This window comes from Doryrhamphus excisus, chromosome 11 (genome assembly GCF_030265055.1).
Source record: "Doryrhamphus excisus isolate RoL2022-K1 chromosome 11, RoL_Dexc_1.0, whole genome shotgun sequence".
NCBI classification, from domain to species: Eukaryota; Metazoa; Chordata; class Actinopteri; order Syngnathiformes; family Syngnathidae; genus Doryrhamphus; species Doryrhamphus excisus.
The window spans coordinates 14,779,771-14,803,141 of record NC_080476.1 but is presented as its reverse complement, the minus strand read 5'-3'; the positions used below and the strand labels follow the sequence as shown (position 1 = coordinate 14,803,141).

Here is a 23,371-nt window from a genome sequence, read left to right as displayed (position 1 = left end):
TGCATCTTATATACATATAATATATACAATAGTGGCATCCATACCTCTTCCGCTGAGGGACACAGTGTGAAAAATGGTACTGCAACACAGTACCTTGCAAAAGTGAGTATACCCCTCACATTTCTGCATATATGTGATCGTATCTTTTCATGGGACAACACTCAATGCCACTTGGATACAGTACAGTACAGTAAAGTAGTCCATGTACAGCCTGACCCGTCCCCTCATGGCTATGGTGTCAAATCACTCCACACTCTTTATTGCTCTCTGGTTCTACCATATCTAACGTATTGTGTTGAAAAATGTGGGCTAATAACTACAAAAGCAATCTTCATGTAATCTAAATGTACTGCAAAAAAGGCCAGTAAGGATAATTCATAATGCCACCTACAGAGAACATACTAACTTATTTCTAAAATCACAAATATTTAAACTTGCTGATATAGTTCATCTTCAAACAGCTAAAATAATAATGCATAAGGCTAAAAATAATAATAATTAGCTAAAATTGTCATTCAATACTTCTCTACAAGAGAGGAGAAATATGATCTCAGGGAAGAAGTACATTTGAAACACTTCTATGCTAGGACTACGTTATGCTAGCCATAGCATTTCAGTATGTGGAATCAAACTATGGAATGGATTGAGTAAGGAAATCAAACAATGCACAACGATGAGCCAATTCAAGAAACAATACAAGCAGTTGATGTTTGCTAAATACAAGGATGAAGAGTCTTGAACCAGTCATGATGTGCTATATATATATATCACTATATTGACAATTACTATGGTACCCATTATGGCATTGGATGGTCATATCACCTAGTACTTTGGTATGTGGCAAAAATAAAAATAAAATAAAATACAATTTTACTTAATTTTATGTAATTGTATTTAATTAAATTTTATTAAATTGAATTTTATTAAATTTTATTCAATTTTATTTAATTTTATTTAATTTTATTTAATTTTATTTAATTTTATTTAATTGTAATTAAAAAAAATTATTATATTAGGAAAGCAGGAAGTGAACAAATGTAACAGTTACTGATCGTAAGTGACAATGTGTGTAATGTGCAATGTGACAAAAAATAAAAATAAAAATGTAATTTAATTTAATTTAGATTAGGAAAGCAGGAAGTGAACAAATGTAACAGTTACTGATTGTAAAAGTACCAGATGGAGGGGTAGGATTTAATAAGCTTTGCTTCTTCCTACTCCTTTTGGACATGTGGAACTGTGAACTGATTATGTGATGCATTCAATTGTAATCTGATGCATGTTCAAATGAAATTCAACCATTACCAAATGCTGGCAACAAATATTCCTCTGTAGGTGCTGCTGTTATGGGTAGCAATGGACTGAACGTCCTTTTTCTGATGATCTTTCTTTGAAGAAGATCTCTGAGAAGGTTCCAGGCATCTTAAAAAAAAAATCCATATCTTGTACCTTATGTTTCTTTCCTGGCTCACGCTCTCCGCCCGCTTTGTCCTTTTTGTTGGAAAATGTGAATTTCACATCTCCTTCCTCAAAGGCGTAAGGGTCCACCTCGGGCTCGTGGTCTCCGTCGGTGATGGCGGCGGCCAGGTACCGGTTCCTCCTGGCCTGGTACATGAGAACGCGCTCGTCTGACACCTTCAGCGGGAATTTGGATGTGGACATCACCCTGGGAGGAGCAGTGAGTGACATGATGAGGGAATAACGCCAGCCAATGAGTGTTTGTTTCAAATGTATCATTTTCTCTATTATTGCTAAATTAATTTAACGTTAACATTTAGCGTTAGCCTTATGCATTATTATTTTAGCTGTTTGAAGATGAACTATATCAGCAAGTTGAAGTATTTGTGATTTTAGAAATAAGGAGTTAGTATGTTCTCTGTAGGCGGCATTATGAATTATCCTTACTGACCTTTTTTTGCAGTACATTTATAGCGAGTGAAGATTGCTTTTATAGTTATTCGCCCATATTTACACATAATAGATAAGACAAGGCATTCAGAAGACTAATTCAAAGACCATTACCCGACCTAAAAGCCTCTACTCCCATTCAGTGTGGAAGTGGTAAATTATTTGAAATCTTATGGGTTCATGTCTTTGTCGTGTACACACAGTGTTGTGTATTTGTTTCCCGATCACACTCATTCGTATTCATTTTATCATGCAGGCTCTGAAGAACATCAATTATATGTTCTCTGTAGGCGGCATTATGAATTATCCTTACTGGCCTTTTTTTGCAGTACATTTATAGCGAGTGAAGATTGCTTTTATAGTTATTAGCCCATATTTCCACATAATAGATAAGATAAGGCATTCAGAAGACTAATTCAAAGACCATTACCCGACCTAAAAGCCTCTACTCCCATTCAGTGTGGAAGTGGTAAATTATTTGACATCTTATGGGTTCGTGTTTTTGTCGTGTACACACAGTGTTGTGTATTTGTTTCCCGATCACACTCATTTGTATTCATTTTATCATGCAGGCTCTGAAGAACATCAATTACATGTTCTCTGTAGGCGGCATTATGAATTATCCTTACTGGCCTTTTTTTGCAGTACATTTAGCGAGTGAAGATTGCTTTTATAGTTATTAGCCCATATTTCCACACAATAAGTAAGATATGGTAGAAAAAGGAGAGCAATAAAGAGTGTGGAGTTATTTCTGATTGGGAACGAAATTTTGCTTTGTTCAATATTGAAATATTTCTGCCCACCCAGGCACTCGGCCCCCATTGGGAGCGCACGGCTCCATTGATTATCCCCCCCCCCCACACTTGACACAGCTTCTTCAGGGTGCAAGTGTCTCTTTCCAAGCGGTACGATAGGCCGTAGCTTGGACTCCATTATAACAGCAGTTCATCTTTATCAAAGCCGCCATTACTCCCGCTCTCTCTCTCCGAGCTCGGGTGCCTTGGCTGCGTGGCGTGGGAATCAATGAGTAGTGCCGGCCGTGCACATTGGTGATGTATGATGTCAAAAAGGGCACACAGGAAGAGATTAACATGCCGCGTGCAGCTAAGCGCTACGCTAAACATTCCCAAGCAGAGGTACAGTAAGAGTGAGGCAAGGGAGCGTCTCGGAGAGATAGCTTGGAAAATAGTTGAAGGAGTCGGGCTGCCATTGTGTGTGTGTGTGGGTGTCAGGGACGGGCATAATAAGTCGGTTTATTTAGCGTTAGCATTTGTGTTGACTGCAGTTTCTAAAGTCAGAAAATTTAGTTTAATTAAAGTTTAATTTCCCATTTTATTTGACTATACCGTATCGTTTTTAAATCCTTTTTTTTGCCCACTGGAAACTTTTTTACATTATTTTTTTTAATTTTTTCCTATTATAGTTTTATATATATGTATTATTGTTTTTTTTATTTTTATTTATTTTTTTATAATTCTTTTCCAAGTTTTATCATTTTCTCTGTTATTGCTAAATTTATTTAGCATTAACATTTGTGTTGACTGCAGTTTCTAAAGTCAGAAAATGCTCTTTCATTTCCCGATTTATTTGACTATACCGTATCGTTTTTAAATCCTTGGTTTTTTTGCCTTATTTTGTCCACTGGAAACTTTTTTTTTTACATTATTTTTTCCAATTATAGTTTTATATACTGTATTATTGTTTCTGTAGGAAACTTTTTATTGTCCACTGGAAACTTTTTTACATTATTTTTTCTTATTATAATTTTATATACTGAATTATTGTTTCCGTAGGAAACTTTTTATTTAAAAAAAAAAAATTCTCCAAGTTTTATCATTTTCTCTGTTATTGCTAAATTTATTTAGCGTTAACATTTGTGTTGACTGCAGTTTCTGAAGTCAGAAAATGCTTTTGTTTTCAGTGTTTAATTTCCCATTTTATTTGACTATACCGTATCGTTTTTAAATCCTTGTTTTTTTGCCTTATTTTTTCCACTGGAGACTTTTTTTTACATTATTTTTTCCAATCATAGTTTTATATACTGTATTATTGTTTCCGTAGGAAAGTTTAAAAAAATGTTTTTCCCAAGTTTTATCATTTTCTCTGTTATTGCTAAATTTATTTAGCGTTAGCATTTGTGTTGACTGCAGTTTCTAAAGTCAGAAAATGCTTTTGTTTTCACAGTCTTTCATTTCCCGTTTTAGTTGACTATACCGTATCGGTTTTAAATCCTTGGGTTTTTGTTTTTTTTTTTGCATTATTTTGTCCACTGGAACCTTTTTACATTATTTTTTCTTATTATAGTTTTGTATACTGTATTATTGTTTCCATAGGAAACTTTTTAATTTTTTATTTTTTTCCACAAAGTTTTATCATTTTATCTGTTATTGTTTGCATCAGAAACTTTTTTTTCAATTTTATTTTCTTGTGATTCTTGTTATTTTCTTGTTTTGATTGAAAAAAATCGTTTTATTATACTCTTATTTTGCAATTGAATGTTGACTTATTGTGCATTGAAACAATTAAGGACAAATGGGGTGTACTACTTGGTGCAGAAATAAAAGGATGTAAGGGCAAAAATAAATAACAGCCGTATGCCCACGGGCCGCACTTTGGACACCACTGGTGTAACGAAGAACATGACATCAGCAAGGAGACATTTATGCTCTTATTCTGCTCAACTTTGCAGTGTTGAATCAGGACACTCAAATAACTCCATACTGGTTCTCAACCTGAGGGGCGATACTCACTCAGTCACAGAGACCAGGTTGTCCTGGGAGGCTAACCCGTCGTCCCGAAACCTGTCCCCGGGCAGCAATGGCGTGGGCATCTCTGCTTCCCTCCTGCGGGGTAACGTGAACAACCTCCACGGCGAGTGAGTGCTGTCATCTTCCGGGTGGATCCCTGCGCCCGTGTACACCGTGGGCTCACTGGGCTCCGAATAAGACGAAGGGGGCGGATGGTGTGAGGGGAAGTGCTGGGTCAGACCCTCCGGCCCCGCCGGCTCCTCGCCACCGCCCTTCGCGCCGCCCAGGCACGGCTCCGGGGGAGGCTGGTAAAAGTGTTGGTTGTTGGGGGTGGAAGGGTTCTTCATACCCTCCCCGGAGTCCTCGCTACGCTCGCACGGGTGGGGGCTAAGAGGCGGGGGTTGCGGGGAGTTGGCGGGGTCTAGCGGCCCCGTGTTGACCGCCCCGCTGCTGAGTTGAGGCGTCTTTTGAATGGCGGTCACATCCGCCGAGCGAATACTCGAGAACCTGACTCCGTCCTGGCTCCTCATCGCCAGACTCTGGCCGGCTGTTGCGTCGCTCTCAATGGCGGCGTCGTCGCTGGTCAGGCTTCGATGATGGAAAGGAGTCTGGGGTCTTTTCTGCTGCTTGTCGCTCTTGTCCGGCTTCTCTCCTCCGGCTTTGTGCTTGGTAGGCGTCTGTGAGGCCTGGCCCGCCGACTGAGCCTGGCCCGCATTCCCGCCTATTCGCTGCTTCACCGATTTGTGTCTGGAGGAGAGAAGATGATAATATGTCAGGATGTTGAAAATATATCAATTATGTCTACTATATTGGGGAATATGAGTGGAAAGTTGACTATAGGGGTGTTAGTTCATGTCTAGAGGGCTCTACTAATGTTCATTCATTCATTCATTCATTTTCTACCGCTTATCCTCACAAGGGTCACGAGAGGGGTGCTGGAGCCTATCCCAGCTGTTTTCGGGCGAGAGAGGCGGGGTACACCCTGGACTGGTGGCCAGCCAATCACAGGGCACATATAGACAAACAACCATTCACACTCACATTCATACCTATGGACAATTTGGAGTCGCCAATTAACCTAGCATGTTTTTTTTTGGAATGTGGGAGGAAACCGGAGTACCCGGAGAAAACCCACGCATGCACGGGGAGAACATGCAAACTCCACACAGAGATGGCCGAGGGTGGAAGTGAACCCTGGTGTCCTAGCTGTGACGTCTGCGCGCTAACCACTCGACCGCCTTGCAGCCCTAACTCTCATTATGTCTACTATATTGGGGAATATGAGTGTAAAGTTGACTATAGGGATGTTAGTTCATGTCCAGAGGGCTCTACTAATGTTCATTCATTCATTCATTTTCTACCGCTTATCCTCACGAGGGTCACGGGGGTGCTGGAGCCTATCCCAGCTGTCTTGTAAACCCTGGACTGGTGACCAGCCAATCACAAGGCACATATAGACAAACAACCATTCACACTCACATTCATACCTATGGACAATTTGGAGTCGCTAATTAACCTAGCATGTTTTTTTTGGAATGTGGGAGGAAACCGGAGTACCCGGAGAAAACCCACGCATGCACGGAGAGAACATGCAAACTCCACAGAGAGATGGAAGAGGGTGGAATTGAACCCTGGTCTCCTAGCAGTGAGGTCTGCGCGCTAACCACTCATCCACCGTGCAGCCCTTACTCTTATTATGTCTACTATATTGGGGAATATGAGTGTAAAGTTGACTATAGGGGTGTTAGTTCATGTCTAGAGGGCTCGGAACTAGAAAATCTGAAACCAAAGCACTGAAAAAGTTTGTATATTTTTCTGTTTTTAATAAATGCGTTTTTTTTTGGGTTTTTTTTTGGAAAACCTGATGCGGCCCAGCCTTTGCCCAGACCCTAGCTCCAGTGGCCCCCAGGTAAATTGAGTTTGAGACCCCTTGGTTTATAGTGTTTTTCTGTGTACTAAATACCCATGCTATAACTTTTCTCTTTAAATTGTGTGACTGCATCTTATTTCGAGCGCGGAATTTCTGGTAAATGGGGGTAAAAAAACAAAAAACTGCTGTGGGTTATCACAATTGTAAACAAACAGGACTAGAGCTTTCTATTTGTTGTTTGCTGGACAGCTTCCAACACATTATCATGCCCAAGCTCTCACAACGTGGCCAAGAGGATTTTCCACACGATGGGGCTCATGCATAAAAATATCTGCTTCCAATGAAGAATTTTTTTGGTCTCATCTATTAGAGTGGTTCATTAATCAGTCGTTCAGGTAGTTTGCTCGCTTATTGGGATTTCCCAGCACCGACTGGATGAAAGAATGTATTAACGTTGCTTTTTGAGAAGTAGACTTGCTTTGACAGGTCATGTGATGGTGAAACGGGGAGAGACGCTCACCTGGAACAACTGCAGTACGACCTCTCGGAAGGTTCCACAAAATCCCACGCTCCCGTTCGTTCGGTCCGCTCGTCCTCACAGGTACCATTGGTTGCGGCGGAGTATTTTCGCCTGGGAAAAAAAGCAAACAATAATAAGAAAAACTGTTCATGAGGTTTAGCATCGATACAAATATTGCATTGTATTGTGGTGGAAATACTTCCCTGCTGACGCTGACTTCATTACCCCGCTCGGAGCAATAACGTTTTGGGTGACAAGCTAACAGCTAACTACTGCTGACGTTCTGCGCTCGCACAGGGGGCAACACAACCCGAGATGCTCCCAATGTGTCACAATCACTGATAGTGAATGATACACAAGACCGCACATAACTGCTACTAAGATAGTCGCCGTTTTATTAATTACTATTTAGCTCCAACGTGGTTTATATTAGTGTGATGATAAGCATTGGAGAGCAGGGGTCTCAAACTCAATTTACCTGGGGGCCACTGGAGCTAGGGTCTGGGTGAGACTAGGCCGCATCAGGTTTTCCCCCGCAAAAAAACGCATTTATTAAAAACTGAAAAATTTACAAACTTTTTCAGTGCTTTGGTTCTGATTTTCTACAATAAAATCACTGATAAAACATTCCACTGTTCTCAAATATCTTACTTTTTATTTTTCTGCACAAAATAAGATGAAAAATAAATAAACAAATCAAGAATAAAGAAAATCGATCAATCAGTAATAAATATAATAATAATAATAATTTCTAATTCGCTGTTTTATTATTATTTTACTTATTTATTACTGATTGATTGATTTATTGTCTTTATTCTTAATTTGTTTATTTTTTTATCTTATTTTGTTCTCAAATATCTTAATTTTTATTTTTCTGCACAAAATAAGATGAAAAATAAATAAACAAATCAAGAATAAAGAAATTCAATTAATCAGTAATAAATATAATAATGATAATAATAATTTCTTATTTGCTGTTTTATTATTATTTTACTTATTTATTACTGATTGATTGATTTATTGTCTTTATTCTTAAGTTGTTTATTTATTTTTTAATTTTATTTTGTGTATAGAAAAATAAAAATTAAGATATTTGAGAACAGTGGAATGTTTTATCAGATATTTTGGTGTGGAAAACCGGAACCAAAGTACTGAAAAAGTGTAGGGCAGGGGTCTCAAACTTAATTTACTTGGGGTCCACTGGAGCTCGGGTCTGGGTGAGACTGGGCCGCATCAGGTTTCCCCCCCCCCAAAAAAACCCAAAAAACACATTTATTAAAAACAAATTTTTTTTAAAAACTTCGCTTTGGTTCCAATTTTCTACAAGAAAAGCTCTGATAAAACATTCCACTGTTCTCAAATATCTTAATTTTTATTTTTCTGCACAAAATAAGATGAAAAATAAACAAACAAATCAAGAATAAAGAAAATCAATCAATCAGTAAAAAATAAATAAATATAATAATAATAATAATAAAACGGCAAATAATAAAAACTTAAGAAACCACATATAGTTGGTGGGTAGACAAATTATTTTTTTCAGATTAAAATGAACAAAGCATTATTAGAGCCCTGTAGACATGACAAAACACGACTATAGTCACATTTATACTCTTTTTATTTACAATATATTGCGCAACTGCAGGGTCTTGAGACACATGCTAACTCGCAAACTAGAGGGCTAGCGACCTAAACGGTAGCCTCCAAGTTATTTCCTTTCAACTTAAATAGCCACAAACTTACCACTTCCACACGGATAGGGAGGATAACTATTAACAGTTATTTAACCTTTAACATGAACATTAATCAAACGTAATAATTTTTTCTGGGTACATGATACCATACAGCATCCATATCAAACTTGCGCGGGCCGCACTAAGATTAAACTTTCATATCAAGGCGGGGGACTCAAACTAGTGTCCTGCGGGCCACATTTGGCCCGTGGGCCGCGTGTCTGAGACAAAACACATTTGACATGTGGCCCATCAACACCACCATCATAAAAAATGAACGAGGAGAGCGTCCCAAGCGGGGACAATCTTACTTGTTTTGGATGTGGTTGATATTGCACTCTTGCCAGACTCTCTCCACCGCCCGACTCGCAAGTCGGCATGGAATCTTGCCTCCATGATGGCTGGTTCTGTCTACGTAGAACGCGTCTGACGATGAAGGCATCTTGGTCCACTTCTGGGCGGACTGAGAGTCCACTACGGAGACGAAATACCACACGCACTCATATTAAGGACAAGCGTGGACATTGTTCAAGTGATTATTATTATTTTTTTTAAAACATTTTTTAACTACCTGTATGCACCTCCTCAGGCGACGTGGGAGGGGTGAGCGTCACCAACGACATGGCAGGTTCTCGCTGGGATGCAAGCACTTGGTGACCGCCGGCGTATACGGCAGTGCAGTGGGAGGAGGACCCCACAGGGGCCGCAACGGGGATGTCTGACTGGGGCACCAATACGAGGCAGGCTGGGTACACCATCCGCACACCACCTGTGCACAAACACACATTTTATAACAGATAGTCTTATGTTAATTGAGTCAATAAATATGTAAATTAGAAAAGGACTGAATAACGTTGGACGCAGACTTTAAGATGACAGTGAAACCTATTTTACTTTATTTTATTATTATTTTTCCTCTTCATGGTGGTGGTTTTGATGAAGATGAAGGATGAAGAGTTTTGAACCAGTCATGATGTGCTATATATATCACTATATTGACACTTACTATGGTACCCATTATGTCATTGGATGCTCATATCACCTTGTACTTCGGTACGAGGTACATTATTAAAAAAAAAAAACACACAAAAAAAACCTTAAACTGTATTATGGAAAGCAGGAAGTGAACAAATGTAACAGTTACTTTGGAATGTACTTTGGTATGTGAAAATAAAATAAAAAAATAATTAAAATTAAAAATGAAATGAAAATAAAATTAAAAATAAAAATAAATTACATTAAAAATAAAATAATTAAAAATCAAATCAAATCAAATAAAAAAATATATATATATTAGGTTACTGATTGTAAAAGTACCAGATGGAGGGGTAGGATTTACTTTGGAATGTACTTTGGTATGTGACAATAAAATAAAATAAAATTCAATTAAAAATAATTAAAATTAAAAATAAAATTAAAAATAAAATTACATTAAAAATAAAATAAAAAATCAAATCAAATAAAAAAAAATATATATTAGGTTACTGATTGTAAAAGTACCAGATGGAGGGGTAGGATTTACTTTGGAATGTACTTTGGTATGTGACAATAAAATAAAACAAAATAAAATAACAAATAATTAAAATTAAAATAAAATTAAAAATAAAATTACATTAAAAATAAAATTAAAAATCAAATCAAATCAAATAAAAATATATATATATTAGGAAAGCAGGAAGTGAACAAATGAAACAGTTACTGATTGTAAAAGAACCAGATGGAGGGGTAGGATTTAATAAGCATTGCTTCTTCCTACTCCTTTTGGACATGTGGAACTGGGAACTGATTATGGGATGCATTCAATTGTAATCTGATGCATGTTCAAATGAAATTAAACCATTACCATTACCAAAACAAAAATGTATCTTCACTTTTATTCATCTAAAAATAATGTATTATTCCCTGCTACAAGTAGACTCTCAAATGTAAAAATAATTCCTGTTTAAAAGCTTCAAGTGAATATAATATGTAATATATAATATACCTAATTAATTATAGCCCAATTAGTCGCATTTCCGGTGCAAAAAAGAAGCCACTCACCGACGAGGACCTCTACAGAGGCCAGAGAATCGTCTTCCCAATCCATGTCTTCCACCTTGTCCTCCGTGACACCGTTCTTGGCACTGGGGCTGATGGGATAAAACTGGTTCCACTCCTCAATCAGCTTCTTGGTAGGTGGGTCCGACATCTTGAACGACTGGCCGGTCAGCGTCCCGTTCAGCCCGAACGGACTCAGGATCACTGTGGAGACAGACAAGCCGGAGGGTGGAGCTGTGAAGACAACCGGCTTAGTCGATAACCCAAAACAAATCGTTTTAGGTCTACTATCACTTCCTTTGCTTCGCCGTCCAGCTGGATTCCACAATGACTTGTTAAGTAACGACATATTTGATCCTACTGTGAACTTATTATTTTCTAAACGCCTTGGTGCCCTTTCCCTTGCTTACGCTTCAGTTAATACCCCTTTATTGCCTTCCTCTTTCTAAATATTCTCACCTCTATCTTTGCGCTTACAGTTTATGATCCTTTATAGAAGGGGTCTCAAACTCAATTTACCTGGGGTCCACCGGAGCTCGGTTCTGGGTGAAGTTGGGCCGCATCAGGCTTTCAAAAAAAAAGTATCCCTATCCGTGTGGAAGTGGTAAGTTTTTGGCGATTTAAGTTTAAAGGAAATAACTTGAAGGCTACCGTTTAGGTCGCTAGCTCTCTAGTTTGCGAGTTAGCATGTGTCTCAAGACCCTGCAGTTGCGCAATATGTTGTAAATAAAAAGAGTATAAATGTGACTATAGTCGTGTTTTGTCATGTCTACAGGGCTCTAATAATGCTTTGTTCATTTTAATCTGAAAAAAATAATTTGTCTACCCACCAACTATATGTGGTTTCTTAAGTTTTTATTATTTGCTGTTTTTTATTATTATATTTATTTATTTTTTACTGATTGATTTTCTTTATTCTTGATTTGTTTGTTTATTTTTCATCTTATTTTGTGTAGAAAAATAAAAATTAAGATATTTGAGAACAGTGGAATGTTTTATCAGAGCTTTTATTGTAGAAAATTGGAACCAAAGCGAAGTTTTTAATTTTTTTGTTTTTAATAAATGTGTTGGTTTTTTTTTGCGGTCCAGTCTCACCCAGACCCGAGCTCCAGTGGCCCCCAAGTAAATTGCGTTTGAGACCCCTGCCCTACACTTTTTCAGTACTTTGGTTCCGGTTTTCCACACCAAAATATCTGATAAAACATTCCACTGTTCTCAAATATTTTAATTTGTATTTTTCTATACACAAAATAAAATTACAAAATAAATAAACAACTTAAGAATAAAGACAATAAATCAATCAATCAGCAATAAATAAGTAAAATAATAATAAAACAGCAAATAAGAAAAAGGTAAGAAACCACATACAGTTGGTAGAGAAATTATTTTTTTCAGATTCAAATGTACAGTATTAACAGTTATTTAACCTTTAACATGAACATTAATGAAACTTAATAATTTGACCCAATTAGCAAGTTAGCATCGTACTCAGTTCCATCTGGGAGCAGCGTCGTAACTTTAACAACATGTTTGATGAGATGCTTTATCTCGACGTATATTTTCCGTTTGATTCCAAATCATTTCCTGCATTTATTTGTAACCCAGCGTCATAAGCCTTTAGCTTAATTGCTAATCCAAAGCAAAACAGGGCGGGGTAACAGGGTAGGGTAACAGTATGGGCGGGGGCAAAATCATGTTAATTGTGTCCGGTGTGCACACAGCTTTAAGCTAAGTCATTTCAACATTAAACTTTGGTATCAAGGTGGGGGGCCTCAAACTAGTGTCTCGCGGGCCGCAAGTTTGAGACCCCTGAGTTAGTATGTACAATAAAATTAGAGTGATAAATTAGCATAACCTTTTCACCTGCATTCGTAATGCCAGCTGCGTTTACATTACTCTACAGCAGAGTCTCAAACTTGCGGTTCGCGGGCCAGTTTGAGACCCCTGAGTTAGTATGTATGACCTTGGGTGTCCTGAAAGGCGCTTTTAAATAAAATGTATTATTATTAGTAGTAGTAGTATGTTCTCTTCAGGCAGCATTATGAATTATCCTTACTGACCTTTTTTGCAGTACATTTAGTACATTCAAGTAAAAGTGGGTTTTAAGACGAGACTTAAAGCTTTCGATGTTGGGGGGCCTTTTTTTAGAGTTCCATATCTTGGGGCTAGTTTTGGTCTCGGTTCATATAGCGGCACCGCGGGCCGCAAGTTTGAGACCCCTGGCTTTATAGCCTCATAATATCTCCTTTCTTTCCTACTTCATATGCTTTGGTTCTCTTCGTCATTCCGCCGTCTCCGGCCTATTCAGCAAGCACGGTGACCTTTCCACAGCAATCCCGGCCCCAGCCAAGTCCCGGCGGACTTGCCAAATACTTACAGAGCAATCCAGATGTCAATTATTGGCAAGCGGCAGCCTCTCAGAAGCCATAAACAGAGGCTTATAAAAAGGGCCATTCCTCGACAAACACACTTCACTGCGGAGACATATGGAGCCACAAAGAGCCCATCAGTCTGCTTATAGAACAGACCTTCATCCATCAGCCCGGGGAGGTACTACTATAAACCAGCATGCATAATGCATACATATATACGCATGAAAACCATATGAATACCAGCAAATGGATACACACACACACACACATACAATGCTTACGCTCTCTCTGCATCTATCATATGTTGCAAGTGCCAAGGTGTATAAATGGTTCTACTACCAAACCGGGGCCGGGTGGAGTGGGTGTGTGAGTGAGTATTTGTTAATGTACTTCTTTGTCATTACCAGACTGGATTGGCTTTGGTTCCAAAAGTATCGATCCTTCGATGCTTCAAGGATGCCATAATTGGCTAAAGATAACGATAAAGAAAAGCTAAGCCAAGGAAGAGGTGTGTCCTTTCCCATCATTTTACACAGATGTTTCTGGGTTTTCCTTTGGAAAATAAAATAAGAAAGCCTGGCAGGTCTTTTTCAATGTGACACTTTAATTATTAAGGGAGAAGGAAAACTGTAATATTTCAATCCAACATCTCAAAAGGAGAAAAAAAAAAGATATGTGGCAGCTAGTCTTTAAAGATAAGTGTAATTAAAGTCGGAGCGTTACAACCTCGAGCAAGGGGTCCTCAAAAGGCAGACCCATGTATATTATTGGATCCCCCCCCCCGCTGTACTAAAACCAAATAACGTCTTCCCTGTGACACTACTGAGGTATGATATGATGATATGAGCTTTATATCTATAAAGGATATGAGGGCAGTCCCTAATTCTCACTAAGATTGTACCTTCATTCTGGTACACGGTCCCAGGGGTGTCACTAGGTTCTGAGGACAGGGGGGGGGCTTAGCACCCTGTAGATGCACAGGATATGAATGAATGTAGTAAAAAAAAAAAAAAAATCCAAAAAATAACTTTCCCACTTTTGTACAGATTTAGTAGGGATACTCAATAGTTTTAGGCCACCATTAAATGTACACAAGTACACACAATCTATACTGCAAAACCGCTGCTCAAGCTCTGCAACCATTCTGTCCAGTGGACAGTGATCAATAATATAATAATCATTATTATATTATTCATTATTATTATTATTATTACTATCATCATTATTCTTCTTCTGATTATTACTACTACTACTACTAGTAGTAGTAGGCTAGTATTAGCCTGCTTATTTGGCTTGCTTATTAGCCTGCTTTTGCCCTATTATATGAAATTTGAGATTTTTTTTGTAAATTAAAAAAAAAAAAAAATTAAAATAAATAAAAAATATTAAATTATTTAGGGGGGCTTAAAAACATTTTAGGCATTTTTTTAAATAGGCTTATTAGCCTGCTTTTGCCCTATTATATGAAATTTGAGATTTTTTTTGTAAATAAAAAAAAAAATAAAATCAATAAATAATATTAAATTATTTAGGGGGGCTTAAGAACATTTTAGGCCATTTTTTTTAAAATAGGCTTGCTTATTAGCCTGCTTTTGCCCTATTATATAAAATTACTAGTAGTAGTAGTAGTACGCTAGTATTAGCCTGCTTATTGGCTTGCTTATTAGCCTGCTTTTGCCCTATTATATAAAATTTGTCAGAGATTTTTTTTGTAAAAAAAAAAATCTATACAAAAAATAATATATATAATAATAAATATCAAATTATTTGTTGGGTTAAGAACATTTTAGGCCATTTTTTAAAAATAGGCTTGCTTATTAGCCTGCTTTTGCACTATTATATAAAATCTGTCAGTTTTTTTTTGTAAAAAAAATCAATACAAAAAATAATATATATAATAATAAATATCAAATTATTTGGGGGGGGGGTTAAAAACATTTTAGGCCATTTTTTTAAAATAGGCTTGCTTATTAGCCTGCTTTTGCCCTATTATATAAAATTACTAGTAGTAGTCGTAGTAGTAGTAGGCTAGTATTAGCCTGCTTATTGGCTTGCTTATTAGCCTGTTTTTGCCCTATTACATAAAATTTGTCAGATTTTTTTTGTAAAAAAATCAATAAAAAATATAATATATATAATAATAAATATCAAATTATTTGGCGGGGGTTAAGAATATTTTAGGGGAGCTTCAGCATTTGATCTCTGCAACAACAGCATTTTATTGCAGGATTAAATTATCTCACAACAGGCACAACATAATAATGATAATCATCACAGGCTACTGTCGAGGCCATAGCCTAAGCTAAAACTCAACCCTGAACCCCCGATGTCACTTCCTGTCCGCCACCTATTTGCTTGTTTATAAGGAATAAAAAAATCTACAATGGATTTCTTTGTAATGTCAAATCAACCAAAGAGCTATTCAGACGTTTGAAATTAGCGCATCTCGCCTGAAAACACGGCCACGCATGTCCTCACTTCCCTGCAGCCGTCAGCAAATACGTACGAGCCCCAACCCTGAGGAAAACAAGGTCGTTTGTGTTCCTATACAATAAAACGCAGCCGGGGTTGCTCACATTAAAGCTTAATTGAATCCAACCACTTAAATCCCTGCATGTCTTCCACACACGCGGCCACAAGACCCGAGGCCTGTTGAGAAAGAGATGAAATTCAGCACAATTATGGATTTGGTTTCCCGTTCCGATACCCCCCTACACCCCCCCACCAATGCATTTCTGTTCTTCCTCCAACCCTTTCTGCCCCTCTCTGAGTATATCTGAGGCTCCCTGAAGACATGTCAAATGTTCTTAGATCAGCGTAATGGGGGGAGAGTTCACTCCATTCACTCGGCGCCCTTTTATGGGGTCACATCGTGGCGAGATGTGCTCTGTCGAACAGTAAACCAAGCAAGGCAGAGGTGAGGGGACAATGGGCGGGGGAGGGTGGGGGGGGGGGTTGGATGGATGGGGCAAGGTGGTCGGTCCTTCCCCGACGCCAAGTTTGGTTAGCAAGTAGGACAGGCACTGCGGCAACAAAACTAAAAATGTTCTTAAGCCCCCCCTAAATAATTTAATATTTTTTATTGATTTTTTTTTTAATTTACAAAAAAAATCTCAAATTTCATATAATCGGGCAAAACCAGGCTAATAAGCAAGCCTATTTTAAAAAATGGCCTAAAATGTTCTTAAGCCCCCCTAAATAAGTTAATATTTTTTATTGATTTTAATTTTAATTTGTTTTTAATTTACAAAAAAAACTCAAATTTCATATAATAGGGCAAGAGCAGGCTAATAAGCAAGCCAATAAGCAGGCTAATACTAGCCAACTACTACTACTAGTAGTAGTAGTAATAATCAGAAGAAGAATAACGATGATAGTAATAATAATAATAGGCTAATGAATATAATATAATAATGATTATTATATCATTGATGATTGTCCACTGGACAGAATGGTTGCAGAGGTTGAGCAGCGGTTTTGCAGTATAGATTGTGTGTACTTGTGTACATTTAATGGTGGCCTAAAACTATTGAGTATCCCTACTAAATCTGTACAAAAGTGGGAAAGTTATTTTTTGATTTTTTTTTTGATTTTTTTTTTCACTCGGCGCCCTTTTATGGGGTCACATCGTGGAGAGATGTGCTCTGTCGAACAGTAAACCAAGCAAGGCAGAGGTGAGGGGACAATGGGGGGGTGGGGGGGGTGGATGGATGGGGCAAAGTGGTCGGTCCTTCCCCGACACCAAGTTTCGTTAGCAAGTAGGACAGGCACTGCGGCAGCAAAACTAAAAATAACAAATAAAAATAGCCATATGGACGTAGTATTTATTTGACGGGGGGGGGGGGGTACCCAGGTACCCCTGGGACCGTGTACCTTCACTTTCATATAATTTTTTAAAGTTACAATATTATGAGAAAGAACAAATAAAATTGATCCTCACTGAGATACTGACGAGGAGAGGCTGCATAGCGGGAGTGACCAGCGAAAAAGACAGTATAAAGGTTGCCGTATAGAGACCGTATCGACCATGTTTAACGTATGTCGTCATGGGGAACGTGGCATGGAAGCGCGAACCCGGCTGCTGATCGCACATTATATTGAACGTCGTCTATATTTATTAAATAATCTCAAGTAAGTTATTTTGAGACTATATTAAATTTTACTGTCAAATATATTTTTTTAAAGTTACAATAATATGAGAAACAACAAATAAAAATGAAATGAGGTTTCATGCATGGGTGTCTCAAGTCATCTCCATCAACTATAAATTAAAAACATCCTTTAACGGTTGTCAAAACCCTTTTTTGTATGTCAGTAGGCTAACAAGCAACATGTGCTTTGCTCAAAAGCTATTTCGAGCTAAACAGGCTCTTCCAAATTTGAAAATTGTTTCCCCATAAACAAATCCCAGGCAGACGTGTGTGTAGTAAAAAAAAAAAAAAAAAAAGCATGTGAATATGTTCCTGATTAGATCAGTTGTGGAAATTGGATTCATGATTAAGTGGCAAGTCCTTTGATGACATATTCATTTGCGTTCCGTGCTAAAAAAAAAAAAAAAAAAGGCTTTCGCGATTTCACTGGAGGTGATTAGCTCAGCGGTGGAAACACAAAGAATCAACAGCGTAGCGGTACAAGTTGATAAAAATGGTATCAAAACTAAATCGGGCTGATATGAGGAATTATGATTTCATAACAATAAATTAAAAGAGAATCTGACAATTGCATGAATCTGATTGTCGATGAATTATGTTTTTGAAGCAAAAATGTTATGCATGACTTAGCGACAACCATAAAATACGTTAAGTGAATTTCCGGGAAGTAGGATTCAATATTAATAAATGGAATATTTCCATAGATTGAGCACAGAAAATGCGTTTGACATTCTAAATACACTTTGTACTGTTATTAGAGCCTTGTAGACATCAAATAACACCCCTATGCCAACGACCACTTGGAAAAACAAACAACTCTGGGCCTCTATTTGCAAATAAAAATACTGCGTTGAATACCATTATATGCGAGTGAGCTTGAACCCACCTTGGAAGGGACTGGACGCCTGCTGAGCCAGCGTGAGATGCTCCTCGGTCAGAAGGTAGACGGGCTGGTGCTGGTTGATCTCCACGCTGGTACACACGTTGCTGTCGCCGTGTAAGAAGAAGGTGAAGGCGCACGACAGGTGTTCGCTGAATGGAAAACACACACATGTACAAACAATCAAGGTTTAACCCCACGATGAGGGGAAAGGGTGGTTGCAAAGGAGGGAGAACAGAGATGAGGAAAGTCAACCATATGGGCTTGATCACAAGTTGATACAAAAAAGGGACTTGGCACATATTGGATGTGAAGTTAAGAACAATTAGGCGCAAAAAAAAAGCATGTGGGAGCTAAATATTAAATATAGGATTTTCTCATATGGGGGCTGGAGGTGTTTGATTACTAGTGCAGAAAATCATATCCATAAAATATGTTTCTTATATTGCACATCCACCACAGATAGATACCAGCCCTGCGGGAAACACAAACAGTATAATCTCTCCTTTATCACGGTTCTTTGGTTCCAGACCCAACCGTGATAAGTAGGATTCAATATTAATATTGCATTATGACAGGAGGAAAAAGGAGTCTTCTGTTTAGAACAGGGGTCTCAAACACTGGCCCGTGGGCCAAATGTGGCCCGCAGGACACTACTTTGAGGCCCACGCCTTGATATGAAAGTTTAATGCTACTGCATTAAATCCTACCCCTCCATCTGGTACTTTTACAATCAGTAACCGTTTCATTTGTTCACTTCCTGCTTTCCTAATATATTTTTATTTAATTTGATTTGATTTTTTATTTTATTTTATTTGTAATTTTATTTTAAATTTTATTTTATTTTACTTTTAATTTTTTTGTCACATACCAAAGTACATTCCAAACTAAATCCTACCCCTCCATCTGGTACTTTTACAATCAGTAACTGTTTCATTTGTTCACTTCCTGCTTTCCTAATAGATTTTCTTAATTAGATTAGATTTTTAATTTTATTTTATTTGTAATTTTATTTTTTAATTTAATTTTTAATTTAATTTTAATTTAATTTTAATTTAATTTTAATTTTATTTTAATTTTATTTTAATTTTATTTTAATTTTATTTTTATTTTATTTTAATTTTATTTTAATTTTATTTTAATTTTATTTTAATTTTATTTTAATTTTATTTTAATTTTATTTTAATTTTATTTTAATTTTATTTTAATTTTATTTTAATTTTTAATTTTATTTTAATTTTTAATTTTATTTTAATTTTATTTTTAATTTTTTATTATTTTTAATTATTTTATTTTATTGTCACATACCAAAGTACATTCCAAAGTAAATCCTACCCCTCCATCTGGTACTTTTACAATTAGTAACTGTTACATTTGTTCACTTCCTGCTTTCCATAATACAGTTTAAGGGTTGTTGTTGTTTTTTTTTAAATAATGTACCTCGTACCGAGGTAGTACGAGGTGTTATGACCATATAATGACATAATGGGTACCATAGTAACTGTCAATGTAGTGATATACATAGCACATCAGACAATAAAATACACAGAAATGTCTTAGGGGAGGCCATCCTGAATGGGGGGGGGGGGGGCATGGAGCTGGAAGGTGCTTGTCACGGACGTCCTTCCACAGAGGAAAAAGGCAGTGTTTTTGTACAGCTAGCTAGCAGAAAGTGGAATGCATTGAGGATATATGCACGCTCTACTGAATGCGTATGGGCTAATTCCGTGATTCCATAAACACCGGAATCCTAAGGCCCTGTATTCACATTAAAAAACTCCAAAGGAGTCGCTGCCTCACCAGCCAAGAACCCCCCAGGACACGTCACGGAGCCTGTTTTTTTAAAAAAAAAATATCATCACATTAGCGCTTGTCCGTGTGCCAGTCTGACCTCAACATCTCACAACAAAAGTGACGTGGAGATGAATCTTCAACGCAGGCGGGAAAAAAAAAATGCAGGACAATGTCTGCGTGTTCCCCCCGTCTTCCATTCAAGCCCGTCTTGTCTGACATCCAAATACATGCACAGACGGAGAGGGAAAAACACAAGTGACGGATGGCCGACTGAAAAGCGAACACGGCGAGCTCGGGAGTGCATCAAAGAGGGGACGTCTCCTCGGGAGGATTTGATTAAGCAAATATCCGTCTTCTCCACCGACTCTCATTTACTGCACACCTACTCTGCAGGGGATTAAGAAATGGGGGGTGGATGGGAAAAAGCAGTGCAGGCGCGGCAACTGTGATGTAGCGAGAGCGCTTCAAACGCCATAATGACAACTACATGGTGGAGAGATGCCTGGCGTTCGTGTTGAAAAGCCAGAAGATGCGCTGATGCTCGTTAGTGAATTCGTATGCAGGTGGACTGTGGAAAAGGGAGCCACAGGCTTGCACATCCACAGCGGTGCCGCTATATGAGCCGAGATACACCACAAGACCAAAATTAGCCCCAAGCTATGGAACTCTCTCCCCTGCCAAGTAAAAAAAAGGTCCCCAACATCGAAAGCTTTAAGTCTCGTCTTAAAACCCACTTTTACTTGAATGTACTAAATGTACTGCAAAAAAGGTCAGTAAGGATAATTCATAATGCCGCCTACAGAGAACATAATAATAATAATACATTTTATTTAAAAGCGCCTTTCAGGACACCCAAGGTCATACATACTAACTCAGGGGTCTCGAACTTGCGGCCCGCGGATTAAATGCGGCCCGCGAGACGCTAGTTTGAGGCCCCCACCTTGATACCAAAGTTTAATGTTGAAATGACTTAGCTTAAAGCTGTGCGCACACCGGACACAATTAACATGATTTTGCCCCCGCCCATACTGTTACCCTACCCTGTTACCCCGCCCTGTTTTGCTTTGGATTAGCAATGAAGCTAAAGGCTTATGACGCTGGGTTACAAATAAATGCAGGAAATGATTTGGAATCAAACGGAAAATACACGTCAAGATAAAGCATCTCATCAAACATGTTGTTAAAGTTACGACGTTGCTCCCAGATGGAACTGAGTACGATGCTAACTTGCTAATTGGGTCAAATTATTAAGTTTCATTAATGTTCGCGTTAAAGGTTAAATAACTGTTAATACTGTACATTTGAATCTGGAAAAAATAATTTCTCTACCAACTGTATGTGGTTTCTTACCTTTTTCTTATTTGCTGTTTTATTATTATTTTACTTATTTATTACTGATTGATTGATTTACTGTCTTTATTCTTTATTCTTAATTTGTTTATTATTATTTTATTTTGTTTTTTGTTTTATTTTGTTTTATTTTAATTTTATTTTTTTATTTGATTTAATTTGATTTAATTTGGTTTTATTTTTTTATATACTTTTATTGCTTTGCTTCTTGTTTTAATATTTTAATATCTATTTTAATTTCTTATTTTTCTTAATTTTATTTCTTATATGATCTTTTAGTTTTGGATTAAATTCAATTTGTACCTTTATTTATTGTATTTTTTACTTTTTATTTTACTATTCTGTGCAGCACTTTTGTTTATAAAATGTGCTATATAAATAAAGTGGATTGGATTGGATTTTCCACTGCAGTCCGACAGTTCGGACTTGAACTGGTGTTGGTCCTCAGGAGCCATGAGTCGTCAGCGTGAGCCACACGAATGTTCGGGTGAAAAGTTTCTCGGCACTCAGTACTATACGTACTACATACTATACTGGCTAATACGAGTGTAAAGGTGACTATAGGGTGGTTAGTTCATGTCTGGAGGGCTCTAATAATGTATTTACTATCTATATCTAAAAGTATACTTTCCTGACCTCTCTTGCTCATGTCTTCGAAACAAGAAGTAGTAATTTCCCATTTTCTGGAAGGCAACCATGGCCTCAGACTAAGAGGCGCTTAAACTTGCATTGTTAGTTTCATGCCTCCCACACTCGATTTCAAATGTATCAACAGATTCCCGAGGAGTAATTGATTGTTTCATGACAGCGCTTTTGCAGAATGCAGGGCGAAAGAGGAAAGGGTAAGATAAAAAGTTAGCAATAATTGCTCGTTTTATCGTTACATAGTAATGACCTGACCAGAGCTGGAGGGTAAAGGGTCGGGAAAAGACACGGAAATCCTTCTGCCGTATGCGCAGTTGGTTGTAGCTGACTCTTAACTAGTTTTCATGACCGTGATTAATCGTTTATTGCAGTTAATTGGTTCCAGGCGCCCCTGTGATGAATCAATTTCTCCAAAGTGATATTCCTTATTTATAAATGAAATATTTTTGGCGTTAGCACGGAGAAAACCTGTTTAGCACCTTCTACATACGTGTTTTTTAATACCATTAGAGCCCTCGAGACATAGAATAACACCCCTATAGTAACCTTTTGTCTCATATTACCTAATATAGTACATATAATCAGAGAAAAATAAAATATCCAAGACATGAATACGACTCATACTTGTGTGCGTTACAATAAATGTGGACAGGAAGTGACATTTGACCGGCTGCACGGCGGTCGAGTGGTTAACGCGTGAGGATAAGCGCGTGAGGATAAACGGTAAAAATGAATGAATGAATGAACATTAGTAGAGCCCTCTAAACATTAACACCCCTATAGTCAACTTTACACTCATATTCCCCAATATAGTAGACATAATGAGAGTTAGGGCTGCACAGCGGTTGTGTGGTTAGCACGCAGACCTCACAGCTAGGACACCAGGGTTCAATTCCACACATTCCCACATTCCAAAAAAACATGCTAGGTTAATTAGCGACTAGCAAATTGTCCATAGGTCTGAATGTGAGTGTGAATGGTTGTTTGTCTATATGTGCCCTGTGATTGGCTGGCCACCAGTCCAGGGTGTACCCCGCCTCTCTCGCCAGAAGACAGCTGGGATAGGCTCCAGCACCCCCCACAACCCTTGTGAGGATAAGCGGTAGAAAATGAATGAATGAATGAATTCCTGTTTTGTGGTTGAATACGGCCACAAAATATATGAATATTAATAGTCCAAAAATTATGATACCATATCATGATATAGTAAAGGAAATATTGCCTTTAGTTATATATTATATCATTGTTCACTCTGTAAAGTTGTGGAATTGCCAAGTTTGTGACACGTATTTTCTTGCAGGCCATTCATACTGTCTGCCAAACATTTGCAGCATTTCTTGAAATTAATTCTTCATTTTTAGACT

The 23,371-nt window shown here is 37.7% G+C and overlaps 1 protein-coding gene across 2 annotated transcripts in view; it reads right to left on the bottom strand.

The window, feature by feature from the left end:
* Positions 1–23,371, bottom strand: part of med13a (mediator complex subunit 13a) — a 92,310-nt gene that overhangs the window by 24,864 nt on the left and 44,075 nt on the right. For both annotated transcript variants that reach the window (XM_058088326.1, XM_058088325.1), the window contains exons 5-11: positions 18,225–18,370; positions 10,819–11,019; positions 9,350–9,547; positions 9,090–9,252; positions 7,046–7,156; positions 4,659–5,402; positions 1,450–1,666 (exon numbers count right to left, since the gene is read on the bottom strand). In XM_058088326.1, the coding sequence (XP_057944309.1) occupies positions 1,450–1,666; positions 4,659–5,402; positions 7,046–7,156; positions 9,090–9,252; positions 9,350–9,547; positions 10,819–11,019; positions 18,225–18,370 (1,780 nt within the window). The remainder of the gene's footprint in view (positions 1–1,449; positions 1,667–4,658; positions 5,403–7,045; positions 7,157–9,089; positions 9,253–9,349; positions 9,548–10,818; positions 11,020–18,224; positions 18,371–23,371) is intronic.